General features: G+C 44.1%; 1 protein-coding gene across 1 annotated transcript; it reads right to left on the bottom strand.

The window, feature by feature from the left end:
* Positions 1-806: 806 nt before the first annotated feature.
* Positions 807-12,826, bottom strand: TNFAIP3 (TNF alpha induced protein 3). Its single transcript, XM_054393562.1, has 8 exons — positions 12,529-12,826; positions 8,163-8,353; positions 7,804-7,951; positions 7,436-7,606; positions 6,573-6,753; positions 4,230-5,140; positions 2,682-2,899; positions 807-1,079 (listed from the first exon to the last, which is right to left on the bottom strand). Exons 1-8 carry the CDS (start codon positions 12,824-12,826, stop codon positions 807-809), a joined length of 2,391 nt encoding a protein of 796 aa, XP_054249537.1.
* Between the last annotated feature and the right edge of the window lie 289 nt (positions 12,827-13,115).

Genomic DNA, 13,115 nt, shown 5'->3' with positions numbered 1-13,115 from the left:
ATGGCAGGATTCAGTTTTCCCATCACATGTATGGGTTCATGAAAGTTGCTTTTGTAATCACTTGTCTTTCCAGCTGTCTCAGGATTTGGGAAAGAATCTAAATGCTGGTTAGGTTAAGCATGTTAAAGGAGCAGACCACTGCTGGTCTTCTTTCTGGTTGCAGTTTGCTGAGGGCTCTGCAAACACAGAACCACTCATTGTTATATACCCTGAATGCCTGCAAGAGCACTTGCCTTGATGAGCTCTGTGAAAACACCAGCAAGGGCACAGGCAACCCAAAGCAAGTTTTTTCAGACATCAACTGCCAGTTGCATTAGCCTATCCTGGGTTGTCCCTTCCAACCTAAATCATTCTATGAATCTACAAATCTCTCTCATGAAAGACTTGCCTGATGTACACTGATGCAAAGAGCTCCTGCATCTCCAACAGCAGCTGCAGCTTCTCATCTAGAAGGGAAATTACTGAGAAAGAGGCAGAATTGGGAAGTTCTTTGGACTGAAATGCTTCACACTTCCTCCTGGGAAGTCCAATAATTAAATATGGCATTGTAGGAGCTTAGCCATGAATGACAGCTCTGTGCAGAAGGCAACTCGCCCTTCTCAGCAGTCCTTGTTTGCAGTGTTTAGAGGAAGTCAACATTTATTCCTGTTCTTGGGAATAAACAGGAAATGAGCAGACAGCTTATATTTCCACCCCCACCCCTCCCACCCCCAACTCCCAGGCCTGTTAAGTGTTTTGGACATAGCACCATTTCAGCGAAGGAAGTTGCTGGTATCGCCTTCTTGCTCTTGACCAACTGTTCTCTGCTACCCATAGATCTGTTTGAACTGGTAGCATTCATTGCAGTAGCCATTGCACTTGGCATTGCCATAGTGATCACAAGCAGGGGCTCGGCAGCGCTGCTTTGGGGGCTCGTCTGAAGCTGGATCCCTGGCAGTTCCCAATGGTGGAAGCCTCTGGCACTCCCGGCACAAGTCATCGCTTCTGCAGGCCAGGTTGTTCCTACAGGAAGCCACCGCGCACTGCCTCTTCTGGCTACTTAACGCTGCTCGCTGCAGATCTCTGTGCTGTCCTGTTCTCTTGAAAAACATTAAAACACATTGTCAGTTCCTGTGCTGGCAGCAGCATAAGTGGCTTTTCATCTACTTTCAACACTGCTCATAGTTGGCATAGGTAAGCATTGGGGCTTGTGCAAACACATGCTTCTTCTGAAAAGTGTAATACCAAGAGACAAGTTGGCCTTTAATAAAGAAAATCACAAATTCTGTAATTTCTTTGGAAAAAAAATGTGGTTTATCTTTTGTAAATCTCAATTATAAAAGGGCAAAGCCAAACCAAATTAACAAAAAGTCAGTAGTGGGCTCAACGAAAAGGGCAACATGAAGTGGATTAGCAACCTGGTAACAGCTGACTAGCTGCAAAAGTAAGAATAAAAATCTCTCCCCATTCAGCATACAAGCCAACTGTTGCTCCAATTGCTTCCACTGAAACTGCTGGCAAAACCCCAGCCAAGGTAAAACTGAACATGGCCATGATAGCCCTGAACAGAACAACCTGGACTTGGCAGGGGTAAGTTTACAGTTGGACTTATAATCATAGAATCATAGAATTGTTAGGATTGGAAGGGACCACAAGGATCACCTAGTTCCAACCCCCCTGCCATGGGCAGGGACACCTCACACTAGATCAGGTTGCCCAGAGCCACATCCAGCCTGGCTTTAAACTCCTCCAGGAATGGGGCCTCAACCACCTCCCTGGGCAACCTGTTCCAGTGTCTCACCACCCTCATGGTGAAAAACTTCTTCCTAACATCCAATCTGAATCTACCCATTTCTAATTTTTTTCCATTCCCCCTAGTCCTATCATTACCTGACAGCCTAAAAAGTTTCTCATCAGCTTTCTTGTAGGCCCCCTAAAGACACTGGAAGGCCACAACAAGGTCTCCTCAGAGCCTTCTCTTCTCCAAACTGAATAGCCCCTGCTGTCCAGCCCAGTCTGTCCTCATAGGAGAGGTGCTCCAGCCCTCTGATCATCCTCATGGCCCTTCTCTGGACACATTCCAGCACATCCGTATCTTTCTTGTAATAGGGGCTCCAGAACTGGACACAGTACTCCAGGTGGGGTCTCACCAGAGTGGAATTGAAGGGAAGAATCACCTCCCTCGACCTGCTGGCTATGCTTCTCCTGATGCCACCCAGGATGTGATTGGCTTTCCGGGCTGTAAGTGCTCACTGGTGGCTCATGTTGAGCTTCTCATCCAACCAGCACCCCCAAGTCCTTTTCTTCAGGGCTGCTCTCAAGCCAGTCACTGCCCAGCCTGTATCGGTGTTTGGGATTGCCCCAACCCAGATGCAGGACCTTGTACTTGGTCTTGTTGAACCTCATAAGGTTGTTATGGCCCACCTCTCCAGACTGTCAAGGTCCCTCTGGACGGCATCCCTTCCCTCCAGATCTTAGGGTCTTTTCCAAATGAAATGATTCTGTGATTTGATGCCTTTTGGGAATGCTGCTCAGTTTCAGTGGCTAAAAGTCATGAGATACTCTATGCTTGTCTTTCTGTAATACTTAGGATGCAGTCATCTGAGGATTTTCTAGTATGCATCCAGTCAGAAGAGAAAAACGTGCAGTGCTAAGCAAGAGGAAGATTTTGAGAAGTTCACACTTACTTCTGTCTGTCTCACCAGCTGTTCTTCTGTCCTCCTGGCTTCCTGAAATCGCTGGTTCTGGGCCTTAATGAAGCAGTTCTGGCAGTACCCCTCGAGCATTGTGCTGCCCAGGGTGCCGCAGTCACGCCGCTGGCAGGACACAGTGTTACGGAAGGTGGCAGCAGAGTTCCCTGGCTGACCTGCTGCTGAGGACTTCCTCTGAGATCGTCTTTGGTGGCGTAGGGAAGCACTGTCTGTAATGCAAAGTAAGGACAGGAGCTCGATAGTGCCCAACGAATCTGATAACCCAATGCAAGTATAGAATCTCCCCAGTTTAAAGAGCAAAAGTAAAAATTCAGGAAAAAACCTAAACTATCTACCAGCCTCAAACATGGGTCCTGGACAATCCTGAAACCTCTCAGCTGATGCACTTTCCTCCATGCTACATAAGTAAGAAAGCTAAAATAGCCTGATTTTCATATCAGAATTTTCTGAAATAGCTGATTTGAGAAAAACTTGCCCTTGGTTGGAAAACTAGATCCCACTGAAATCAAGAATAATTTCACCTTTGACTTCAGCATATCATCTGACACTTCCCTTTTGGCCTTCTCCATTTCAGGCGCATGGGATAATGGAAGTACAGTGATGCAGAGCTCAATAGGAAAAAGTGTCTTACAATTTCTAGTCTCATGAAGAGATCTTATATATTCCACGATTGGAAGGAAAAAAATTTAATTGTGAACAATGCTGGAAAATAAGCTATTGCAAGCTGACATAGATGTTCCCTAATTTGAAAGCATGTGGAAAGCACAGCATTGCCACACTTACCAGCAATAATTCTCTCTTACATGGACCTTTCACCCTCCATACCCAAGGGCTCTTTGCCTGTTCAACAAGGTAGCAGCATGAAAGATGGAAGATTTCATGCTGTGATTTATTCACAGACTATTACCTTTTTGAAAGCCTGCCTTTAAACACACACAGGCACGCACGTATAAGACGTTACCAAGAAAGATTTCAAGGTAATTTATAACAATACACTCCTAAGTTACTCCAAAATACAAGCACCTTATCTACAGTCGACTTCTACTTGATCTGCCACTCAAGAAGTTTCTCCAGAGTTATACCTGTTACATCCAGAACAGATACAGATCTTCAAAATCATCTCAAGCTTTTTAAAAGCCTTGCTAACTTAACTGGTTTTCAGTAATATCAATACAATAGCATTACCCTCACTGATCCCTACAACTTGTATGACCCCTACAACTTGTATAGCTGTGAAGAAAATTCATACTAAACTGTGATGGCAGTGGACAGTGGGGAGGGATCAAAACCCACCCCATCTTGAGCTAGTTTTGCCTCCCTGAAAGCCAGCGAGAAGTTTTTCATGAGATTTCACAAATTTCCCACACTATTATCACGTTTGCCTCTAGAGGATAATAAGGGCCAAAAAAACACCTCTTCCTGACACTGCTACTTCTGCTCCACATTGTTTCCACCACCCCCTGCCCTTTTAGCACCCAGGGCTCAAGGAGGCTGATCTGCAACCAAAATGTGCCAAAGCTCACCGCCGTCTCAAATTACCTTGGTTTTCCCTGTACTCGAAGAAACATAGCGTGCAAAAGCCTTCATTTTGTGATGTCCCAAAAAATTTGCAGCCAGGTTTCCTGCAGAGGTTACCTGCCCTCCTCTCCTCAGGAGGCAGCACTGGCTGCAGGGCGTCCTTGCTGCGGCTTTTGGGAGCCTGATGGCAGGAGTGTTGGAGGAGGCTCTGCAAGATCTGGGACGGGTCAGACGTCGATCTCTGGTGGCACGGGGGCAGGAAAGCAGGGCTTGCATTAGAGGAGTGTTCTGTAGACCTTTTGAAGCAAGTGCTGCATATGCCATTGAAAGTCCTGTTGGCCTTCTGACGGCACACTTTGCATGTGGCATAGTCCAAATGCCTCTGGTCATCCAAGTCGTTGCAAGGACCAAGCTGCCTGGAATTGTAGCAACGTTCACAAAGCCCATTATGTTGCACATTCAATGTAAAGGGGCAGTCTGGTGTCCTGCATTTCATGGCTGTGGTCTCACTGTAGAGGAAAAGACTCGGAGCAGTAGGAGGTGCAGAGCGAGGCCCTGTCACAGGCCCTTCAGGTATCCATCCTCCAGGTTCACAAATATCCTGTGGGGAGGACCCTGATCCAGCTGCCTTCAGTTTCTCAGGGGCTGCTTTGGAGATCTGCTTTCTTCCTTTGCTTCCTTGGGACCTTCGCTCAAAGCACTCATGGCAATAGGGCTGGGTGTTCACAGACATGTAGAAAGGGCAATTTGGTGTTTCACACTTCACCTGTAAAAGGGAGAGCTGGGAAAGAGACAGTTCCTGTTTGTTCCTGGAGCAGCTCTCTCTTCTAGCAGGTTCAGTGTTTTCCTGCCACTTCTTGTACTCATGCTGTACCAGTTGAAAGTAATCTTCCACAAGGTTTATTTCTTTGGGTAGGTTGCCTTCATCTAACCTGACAGCCAAAAAAAATGAAGATTGCATCAGTGGTTTAAAAGGGCAGATGAGATGGTAGAGGTGGAGACAAATATAAGCAGTATGGGGAGGAAATGTAGATGTAATGCATATCCATATTACTCAGATAGAAGATCCAGGATGTTAAACTGTAGCTGTAAATGGAAATAAATTTAAAAGCAGGTGTTTGGTGATGTCAAATGGAGACATTCACATCTAAAGAAATGATCGGGCACAATGCTAAACAGAAATATTCTTAAAAGGAGTTTCTAGGTGAGGGTTTTCTGTCTGAGAGCTGTTTGCTCGCAAAAATATGGATAATATCCCAGAAGTGAAAAGTCCCCCAAATTTTCTGCAGACCAGTGCTCATCTGAGCAGATGTCAAGAGTGGAAGAGCCCCTTCTTCACCAGCCCACACTTTCCTACAGTGGGCTTAGCATTTCACAACACAGATTATCATGAAATCTGCTCCCAGTTTTGCCCTGCTTGTTTTTTATCTACCAGCAGAATTCTTCAAACAATCTACAGGGTTTCAGTGCAGCGTGTATAGCATCCATCACACCATCACTACTCTGCCCTCAGCTATAGGGGAGACCCCACACTGGAGCTTCACCGTGCCACAGTTGGTAGGATGAAGAGCTAGCATTACTGGTACTACTCCAGAACACATCCATGCAGTAGGACTAGTGATGCTCAGTTGCTACTCTTTACATATGCATTTATCCTTTGAGAAGGAGGGCATCAGTTTTCAAGGCTCCTATACCAGGGTCACCCAACAGCATAAAGATACCTCCTCTGTGTGGTAATGGAAGCAAAGACAGAGGATACAGGGAGTCTCTTTCCTCTGACACTCGTGAAGAGGCTGGTGGACACTGCTGCCAGTGTCTCCTAAATGCAAGTAGACAATGGGTGCTGCCAGCTGCCTCCCACACATTACCAGTGCTCAACTGTCAGGGGGATGGATGGATGCAGACACAGGTTCCTCCACGAGCCACAGCTTCCTGCCGACTGCTGCACCACAACAGCCAAGGGTGTCAAGGCATCTGTGCCAAGTACTTTCCCTAGGGCAGTCAAAATGACACCTTTATGTAGTGTGCCCTTACATAAAGCAGAAGAGTTCCAGCTAACTAGTTTCTGGGTTTAACTACTTTTCAGTCACCCTCCTGTGTAATCTAAAAGTCAGTAAAACTAATCCATTTGGTTTACTCTTCTAAAGTAGTTGTTTCAATATGCTAAGTCTGAAGACAATTTTATATTTAAATTTGAGACTGGTCTGAGCTCATACCACTTCAAAGCATGTCAACAGTAACACAAATATTTCAGAGGATAAATGTGTCCTGCTATGGAAGGAAGGACAGACAGAAGGAACACACTGGGCTTCCCAGCATCTCCCACCATTATGAACAAAATAAGGAAACAGGAGTAACACTCACTTTGCAGCATTAATTAGATGAGTTGTACCATGATCCCAGCCTTGCACTGGAATTTCTATCACTATCAAATAGTCTTTTAGCAGCTGCTCTTTATCTCTTTCTTCTGCATCTGTCAGAAAGTGCACGCTCAGATCCTCAAATCTGCCTCGTTCACTGGTGACCATAGGGACAGCCCGGATTTCTGTGGGGAAACAAGACAGATTAGCATATATATACCCATTTTACCAGGCAGGAGTAACCACAAGATGCAACACAAGGAGATGTTACCACTACTGCTGAATTTCAGAGACAGAAAACATCTGGCTAGAGAACCAGTTTCTAAACAGTGCTGCTGAGGGTGGACACAGACACTTCTGTACCACAAACCTAGTCACATACCACAGGAGTTTTAATGTGCCCGTAGGAATTTTCTTCTCAGTGTGGGCAGCATTGTAGATATTATTTTGTTATACATTCCCACAGCATGATGCCTTAACCTCAACCTAGAGAACTCCTATCCATTCAGACGAGATGCATTAAAAATAGCAAAGCACATAGTTCATTATCCCTGCCAGGCAACGTGAGCCTATGTCCCTCAAAACTTCTCTTATGATGATGTGTGGGTAGGAGGGAAGAATACAATGAAGCAGAGGCCACCCTTTGACTGATTCCAGTCTGCAAGTCAGTTGCACGCTACTTCCAACTAGCATCTTGAACGTTTCTATTTAGGTTTACAGACAAAGCTCACATTTTAAAAACACATTCCAAAGGAATCTTTAACTTTAGCAATGCAAATATAAACCAGAATGTATTTTAAATGCTTTATCAGTATGATGATATTGAAGAAGCTACACAAATATCAAACAAGGTACAGGAAAAAATACCTGGCCCACTGTCCTTCAGGGTCACTAGTGGTGTAAAATGCATGTTGTCATAGCCAAGCACAACTGGGTATCTGTAGCATTCTTCAGCTGGCCAAAGGAGAGGTAAATAAACACCACCAACGTTCAGAGGAGCAAAACTGGAGCCTGACTCTAAGCTTCGCACCACTTTATCTGCATAAAGAAGAAAAAGACAAATAAATACAAATGAGTATATGCTACAGGCAAGGGGAAACATATTCTGGATGGTTTAGAACAATTGCTGAAAACACTCTGTTCCAAAGTGCATCTACCTGCAAACAACAATTATTGAAGTAAGATTACTAACACAGCACAGAGTACCATGGTGAGATGACTGGCTAGGAACTCACCTGCAAGGACAATGACTGGCCTTCTAAGGATGTTAGCAAGGATGAAGATGTGGATTTCTTCCAGTGCATTATATGGAAGCCTGTTTCGAGCCCCAGATGTTTCTGGGGAGGTCATTTCAATGAGATACTCCCACTCCTCCTCCCAGTTCTGAGGAAAGAAACATCCATCAGTAGCGGTTCAAAGACATAGAGGTCAGGAACCAACTGCAGCACAGCAGTGCTTAAAATAATCCTCCAAAGGAAGACTATTTCTACTTTCCACTAATGGTGGAGCCTGTTAAGCCAAAAAGCAAATGAAAACAGCAAGGCACCCCTGATGAATACTCCAAAACCAGCACCATTCCCTCAGGCCACCTTACCCGGGTGTCATACTGAAGTCCTGTTTCTACAAACTCCTGGGATTTCATAGCTTCCCGCTGCCAGCGGAGCTTGAAGTTCTGTGTGTCAATTTCCCTGAGTGCACTAAACAATGTTTTTCTTAAGACAAGGTCCATGTCTTCAATACCCCACATGTACTGTGATGCAGCATGCAAAAGGCAATTTCCATCACCTGCAAAAAAAAGGAAAAAAGAAAAAAAGAACATGATTTTTAAATGTCTAATTATATCCCTACAAGCCCATGGGATGTAGAATTATGCTGTGCATATGCATCTCTTCTAGGCCTCACACACAAGGGATTTAACAAGGAGACCACAGCTACCACACAGCAACCAAAAGGAAGAAAGTCTCCTTTATACTGGTTTGGTTCCTTCACTGGTTAGTGTTAATACCTCTTACCTATTTCACCTAACTTTGACTGACATAGTGAACTAAATTTTGGGGTCAACTGCAAATGTCCAGCAGAGTTGAAATAGTTTTTAAACACAACAAAGTCATGCGAAAATTACAAATTTCTTCATCAGTGTCTTACACAAATATACACCTGACGGCACAAGGTAGAGATAATAGAAATCACTGAGAGAATACTACAGCAACTCCAAGCCTCATGCTCCCTGACAAGTACTGCATTAAAAGGCTTAGCACTTGGCTGTGCTTGATAGAGGAATTGTAATTTAAAAAACTGACAGAAAGGGAAGAATAGATGATTCATGCAAAGCAATCATGGGAACATGTCTTGCTTTCCTCTCAGAACTGAGTGTATGTTGGACTTTGCACACTTTACTTAGAGGGTTATTTTTTAAAACACAAGATTAAAACTAAATAAATGAAAACCACAATTATTCAATCTTCATTTAGACACCATCCTTGCACTAAAAAAAGTCTTCTTTACAGGTAATAAGGGATGTGATGTTCTGCAATTTCAGAGGGGAAGAAACTGAGAATTAGAAGAGTTAACTAACTTAAAAGGTGTGACAAAATATGTCTATGGCTGGGTTTCAAATTCTGTCTCTAGCCACCTTCTTCAAAAGGGAATGTCTCCTCTGAAAGGGAGACATCAAGAATCATTACTGTCACATTCTCAGATACAAAACTTGGTCCAGTGTTTAGTACAGTGGTAAACAGATTCGCCCAGTGCTAAGAAGCCACAGCAATGTCCTTGCAATAGACAGCATCAACAATGGTAAATCTACTAGATTTTTCTCACGTGGAGGAAAACTCCACCCAAAGCACCCGGATGAAAAGTTTGAACCCAGTTTGCCACATGCATTGTCAACTCAATTACACCATCTCTGAACACTTTGGCAACTTCTTCTATGGAAAACCCCAGATCCTGAAAAAGATATTACTAAAAATCTACTTAACACTTTTATAAATTGTTGTGGGCTCAGTGTACATTAAGTTCCTGTGACTGCCTTCAGGTTTCTGAATGCTGCCTTGCAAAGCTCACAAGGTCTGCAGGCTGCTTACTTGAGCTCAAAAATCAGGGAGCAACATAAGACAGAATGTAAGCCAGAGAAATATAAGACAGAAAAACTGACTGCATTTCCTTCTCACCATGAAAGATGACATATTAATCCCACGAAAATTTTTGCTTTGCAAAATCTAGAACAAAGATAAGATTTTTTAAAAAAAATTTTTCCCTCTCTCTGAGAGCTCACTTTCAGTTCTTTGAGAAGCGCTGCCCAAAATTCCTTACACAGCACTTGGAATTCCCCTACACGTTTGACGAGCAATTGAGCAACAGTTGTACTTTTTGTTCTGCGGCATGCGGGGCTGAGCACTGAAAGCTCCCTTGGACTTTCCCAGGGGGTGTGGCTGGGCTGAGCTGGAATGAACGCCGATTCATTATACAACTGAAATCTCCACAGCCAATTGGTGCTGGAATTTTAATTAAAACAAAACAAAACACTTTTGATTTTATACCTCCTACTGCTTTCCTTCTATTCTCCATTTGCCTGTCTGAAAAGATGTGTGGTGATTCAAAATGGCTTTTTTAATTTAAAAAAAGCCCCACAACTCCACCAACTCATACATATTAGGTGAAATACACACTGAAAGATCCCATAGGAGATACTTCCTCTGTTTTCAACAATTACAAACTTCATAAGAAAAAACCCCAAAACCTTCTGAAGAATGGCCACCGTTGACTGAAAGAACAAATATATTCCTCCCACATCTATGGGTTAGGCAGCTAAATGCCTTTAAAAATATTCTTCATGCCACATGGGAGAGAAAAAACTATGTGCTGTTTTCTGGGATAACACAGGGCTTCTTCGGGTTTCTGTCCCTTCTTTCAAAGATCCTCTCTCTCAGTCCAGTCTACATTCTCTCTGCGGCAAAGGTCCCTGGCTGCAACTACTTTGCATAAACCACAGGCTGCCAAAGACACTCCTACTCATGCACTTAATGACCCTAAAGCACTGCTCTGAAGCTGAGTTCATTGGCTGTGCAGGCTACAAGAGGACCACAAACTGATCCCTTGCTTGGCTTTTCCTCAATCTGCTCTAATATTTCAGCATCTTGTGTGTTGATACACCTGCTCATGGATGGAATCCCAGTTGCCAGTCCACAAACTGTTCCCCTTTGTAACGCTGCTTGACAGTCATGTGACAATGAAGAGGTTACAGTTATTGAATGTAGAATTATCAGCAACAAAAGCCTGTCTGGGTAGTGTCAATCCCTGAAGAACTCATATACACATGAGATGGATTCCAAAACTGTCACTCTTTGCCCTGGGCAGAAATTACACACATTGTCCATTTTCCTAGTAAATCTGCTAGAGTGTATCTCCTGGGGTGAAGTTTTGAAGATGCAGCACTTGGAGTGATGTTACCTTCCTAGTAAGAGCAAAGCACTGCCTGCCCTAGCTTCAACTCCAGTCCTTCCGGATTCAAGATTACACAATCAACATGCACAGCCTAATTACAGTCTTGACAATTTTATACCAGTTCAGAGGCAGCCCACCAAAGCCCACCAGAAGGTCAGCACCTCTATGACAATTACAGAGATGCACATTAGGCTCAGGCTCTTCTAGGTTGGTGCAGTGACATCTACACAGCGGTTCTGGTTTTATGGCTTTTGCACAACATGGCTGTGTACAATCAGACCGAGAAACATGGTAGAATTTAGGATGAGAAAAATGTGAACTAGGAAGATAAAGCAGCATACATAAGCAGATACGAAAAGAAGCATCCACTGAACACAACACAAGAACTTCAGTGAGGCTGCAGATCCATGACACTCAGTGTTTCTATAACCACTGACACCAGCAACTTGAGCAAAGAATATGTCTTTTCCATGCTCTTGGGGTCCTCACTGTCCCAGTCTACCTTCCTGGTTTGGAGCAATCTGTGCTGTAGGGAATCCTGAGTCCAAATTTGCTGCTGCGTGACCGTAAGTCATAGCCATTACCAAATCTTTCCTCCACTGAACATCAAGCGGTCAGCCACTCTTACTGTCATGTGCAGAAATTTCCTGCTCAATGCTGTGAACACGTAACCTGTTCAGGAAATCTTTGCACTACTGCTGTACTTTTTAATTTACACACTTGATGCAATACACACAAAGCAACCCAAAAGCTGAGTCCTAAACCCAGCACTGACCCTTGAAAGAAAAGGCCACTGCAAGCTTTGTGCTGCACAAAGGCAGCTGTCACTCACTCACATGGGAGCCACTGGTGAGCCCTGAGGGATGGCAAGAGCTGGCCAACCTCAGCAGGTAGGTGAGAATGAGAGAGCCTGCCAAGTGTGGGGCACTTAATCCAGGGCCAGCAAGGTCAGGTTCCCAGAGGCTCCACGTTCAGGATGCTCCTGCTGGCACTGCTGTTAAAGCTGGATCAGCAAGTGATCCTTGCCTGCCAGCTACAGTGGCAGGGCTTACGGCAGGGTATTTACTTCTGCTATATATACAGGGGAATGTATCCCCGACACTCAGAGCATCTGAAGTCTCCTCCTGCCTGGCATTAATGCTCACTCGGCACTTCTGACGAGGAAGCCAACATGTAGCCGGGCTGGATTCACAGAAGAGTAATGGGATGCAAGTCAAGTTTCCTGCCTGGTATTTTACTCTGACGTGCCACAGGTTACTGATATTATGAAAATATCTGTGAAATTTTCAAGTTATTCAAGTTATAACACTGCGATACGGGCAGGGGTCTGCTACAGCCTCAAGACAGTACATCATGTGGAAGGAATGTTAATTTACAAAACTAAGATTAAAAGGCAACACTTTTGTTTTAAGCCATGTGCTTCTGTTTCAGTAACATGAACTCAGATGCTATTAATAGAGGCGCTACATTTGTATTACCCAATTTAATATGAGTGCAAAAACATGCTCATAACTTACCATTAGTCTTCAAAGGGACAAGTCTCCGTACTTCCATGCACCAGTTGAGCTTCCTCTGGCGCTCCAGCGATGTCTGGGTGGCTTGGTCTGTCAGGGTCTTCTGAAGTGTTTCCCGAAACTGAGGACAAAACTGGCACATTCTGAACATTTCTATAGTGTATCTGTGCATAGTCCTGAAGTGGTGAATTATTCCACTGGGCGGTCTGACCAAATCTTCAGGTGTCCTCTCTCTAATCTTCATGGCTTTCAGCATATTGCTCTGATACAAAGCTTGAGGAAGGATGTGTTGGCCAGCCATGTTTCGAGAAGACATCTGAATTGAAAAAGGACCCTTTTATTAGCGTGTTAGCATCCCTGCATCACAGTGCTATCACTTTTGCAGAGATTGTGAAGGCACTTTCACGGCTGGGATTCTGCCTAAAACGAGCACAGAGTGGATGCAGTCCATTGAGCCTTACACAGAAGACAGTTTTTAAAGCTCACATCCATCAGCCTTTTTGCATTACTCAGATCCAGCCACTGATCATCTTATTCCAATTATACACTGCCATCATTTACTGTGATATTAAAGAGAATTCATTCATAAC

Source organism: Indicator indicator, chromosome 2 (assembly GCF_027791375.1).
Source record: "Indicator indicator isolate 239-I01 chromosome 2, UM_Iind_1.1, whole genome shotgun sequence".
Taxonomy (NCBI): Eukaryota; Metazoa; Chordata; class Aves; order Piciformes; family Indicatoridae; genus Indicator; species Indicator indicator.
This window is presented reverse-complemented; position numbering and strand designations above follow the sequence as displayed.

Bases quoted from the DNA above. Each gene is read 5' to 3' on its own strand.
- TNFAIP3 (XM_054393562.1), bottom strand. From the start codon at position 12,826: ATGGCTGGCCAACACATCCTTCCTCAAGCTTTGTATCAGAGCAATATG. The intron at 7,952-8,162 runs GTAAGGTGGCCT...TTCTTTCCTCAG, and splicing joins GACTTCAGTATGACACCCGG to AACTGGGAGGAGGAGTGGGA. The intron at 2,900-4,229 runs GTAATTTGAGAC...TTTGCATTACAG, and splicing joins CGAGTACAGGGAAAACCAAG to ACAGTGCTTCCCTACGCCAC.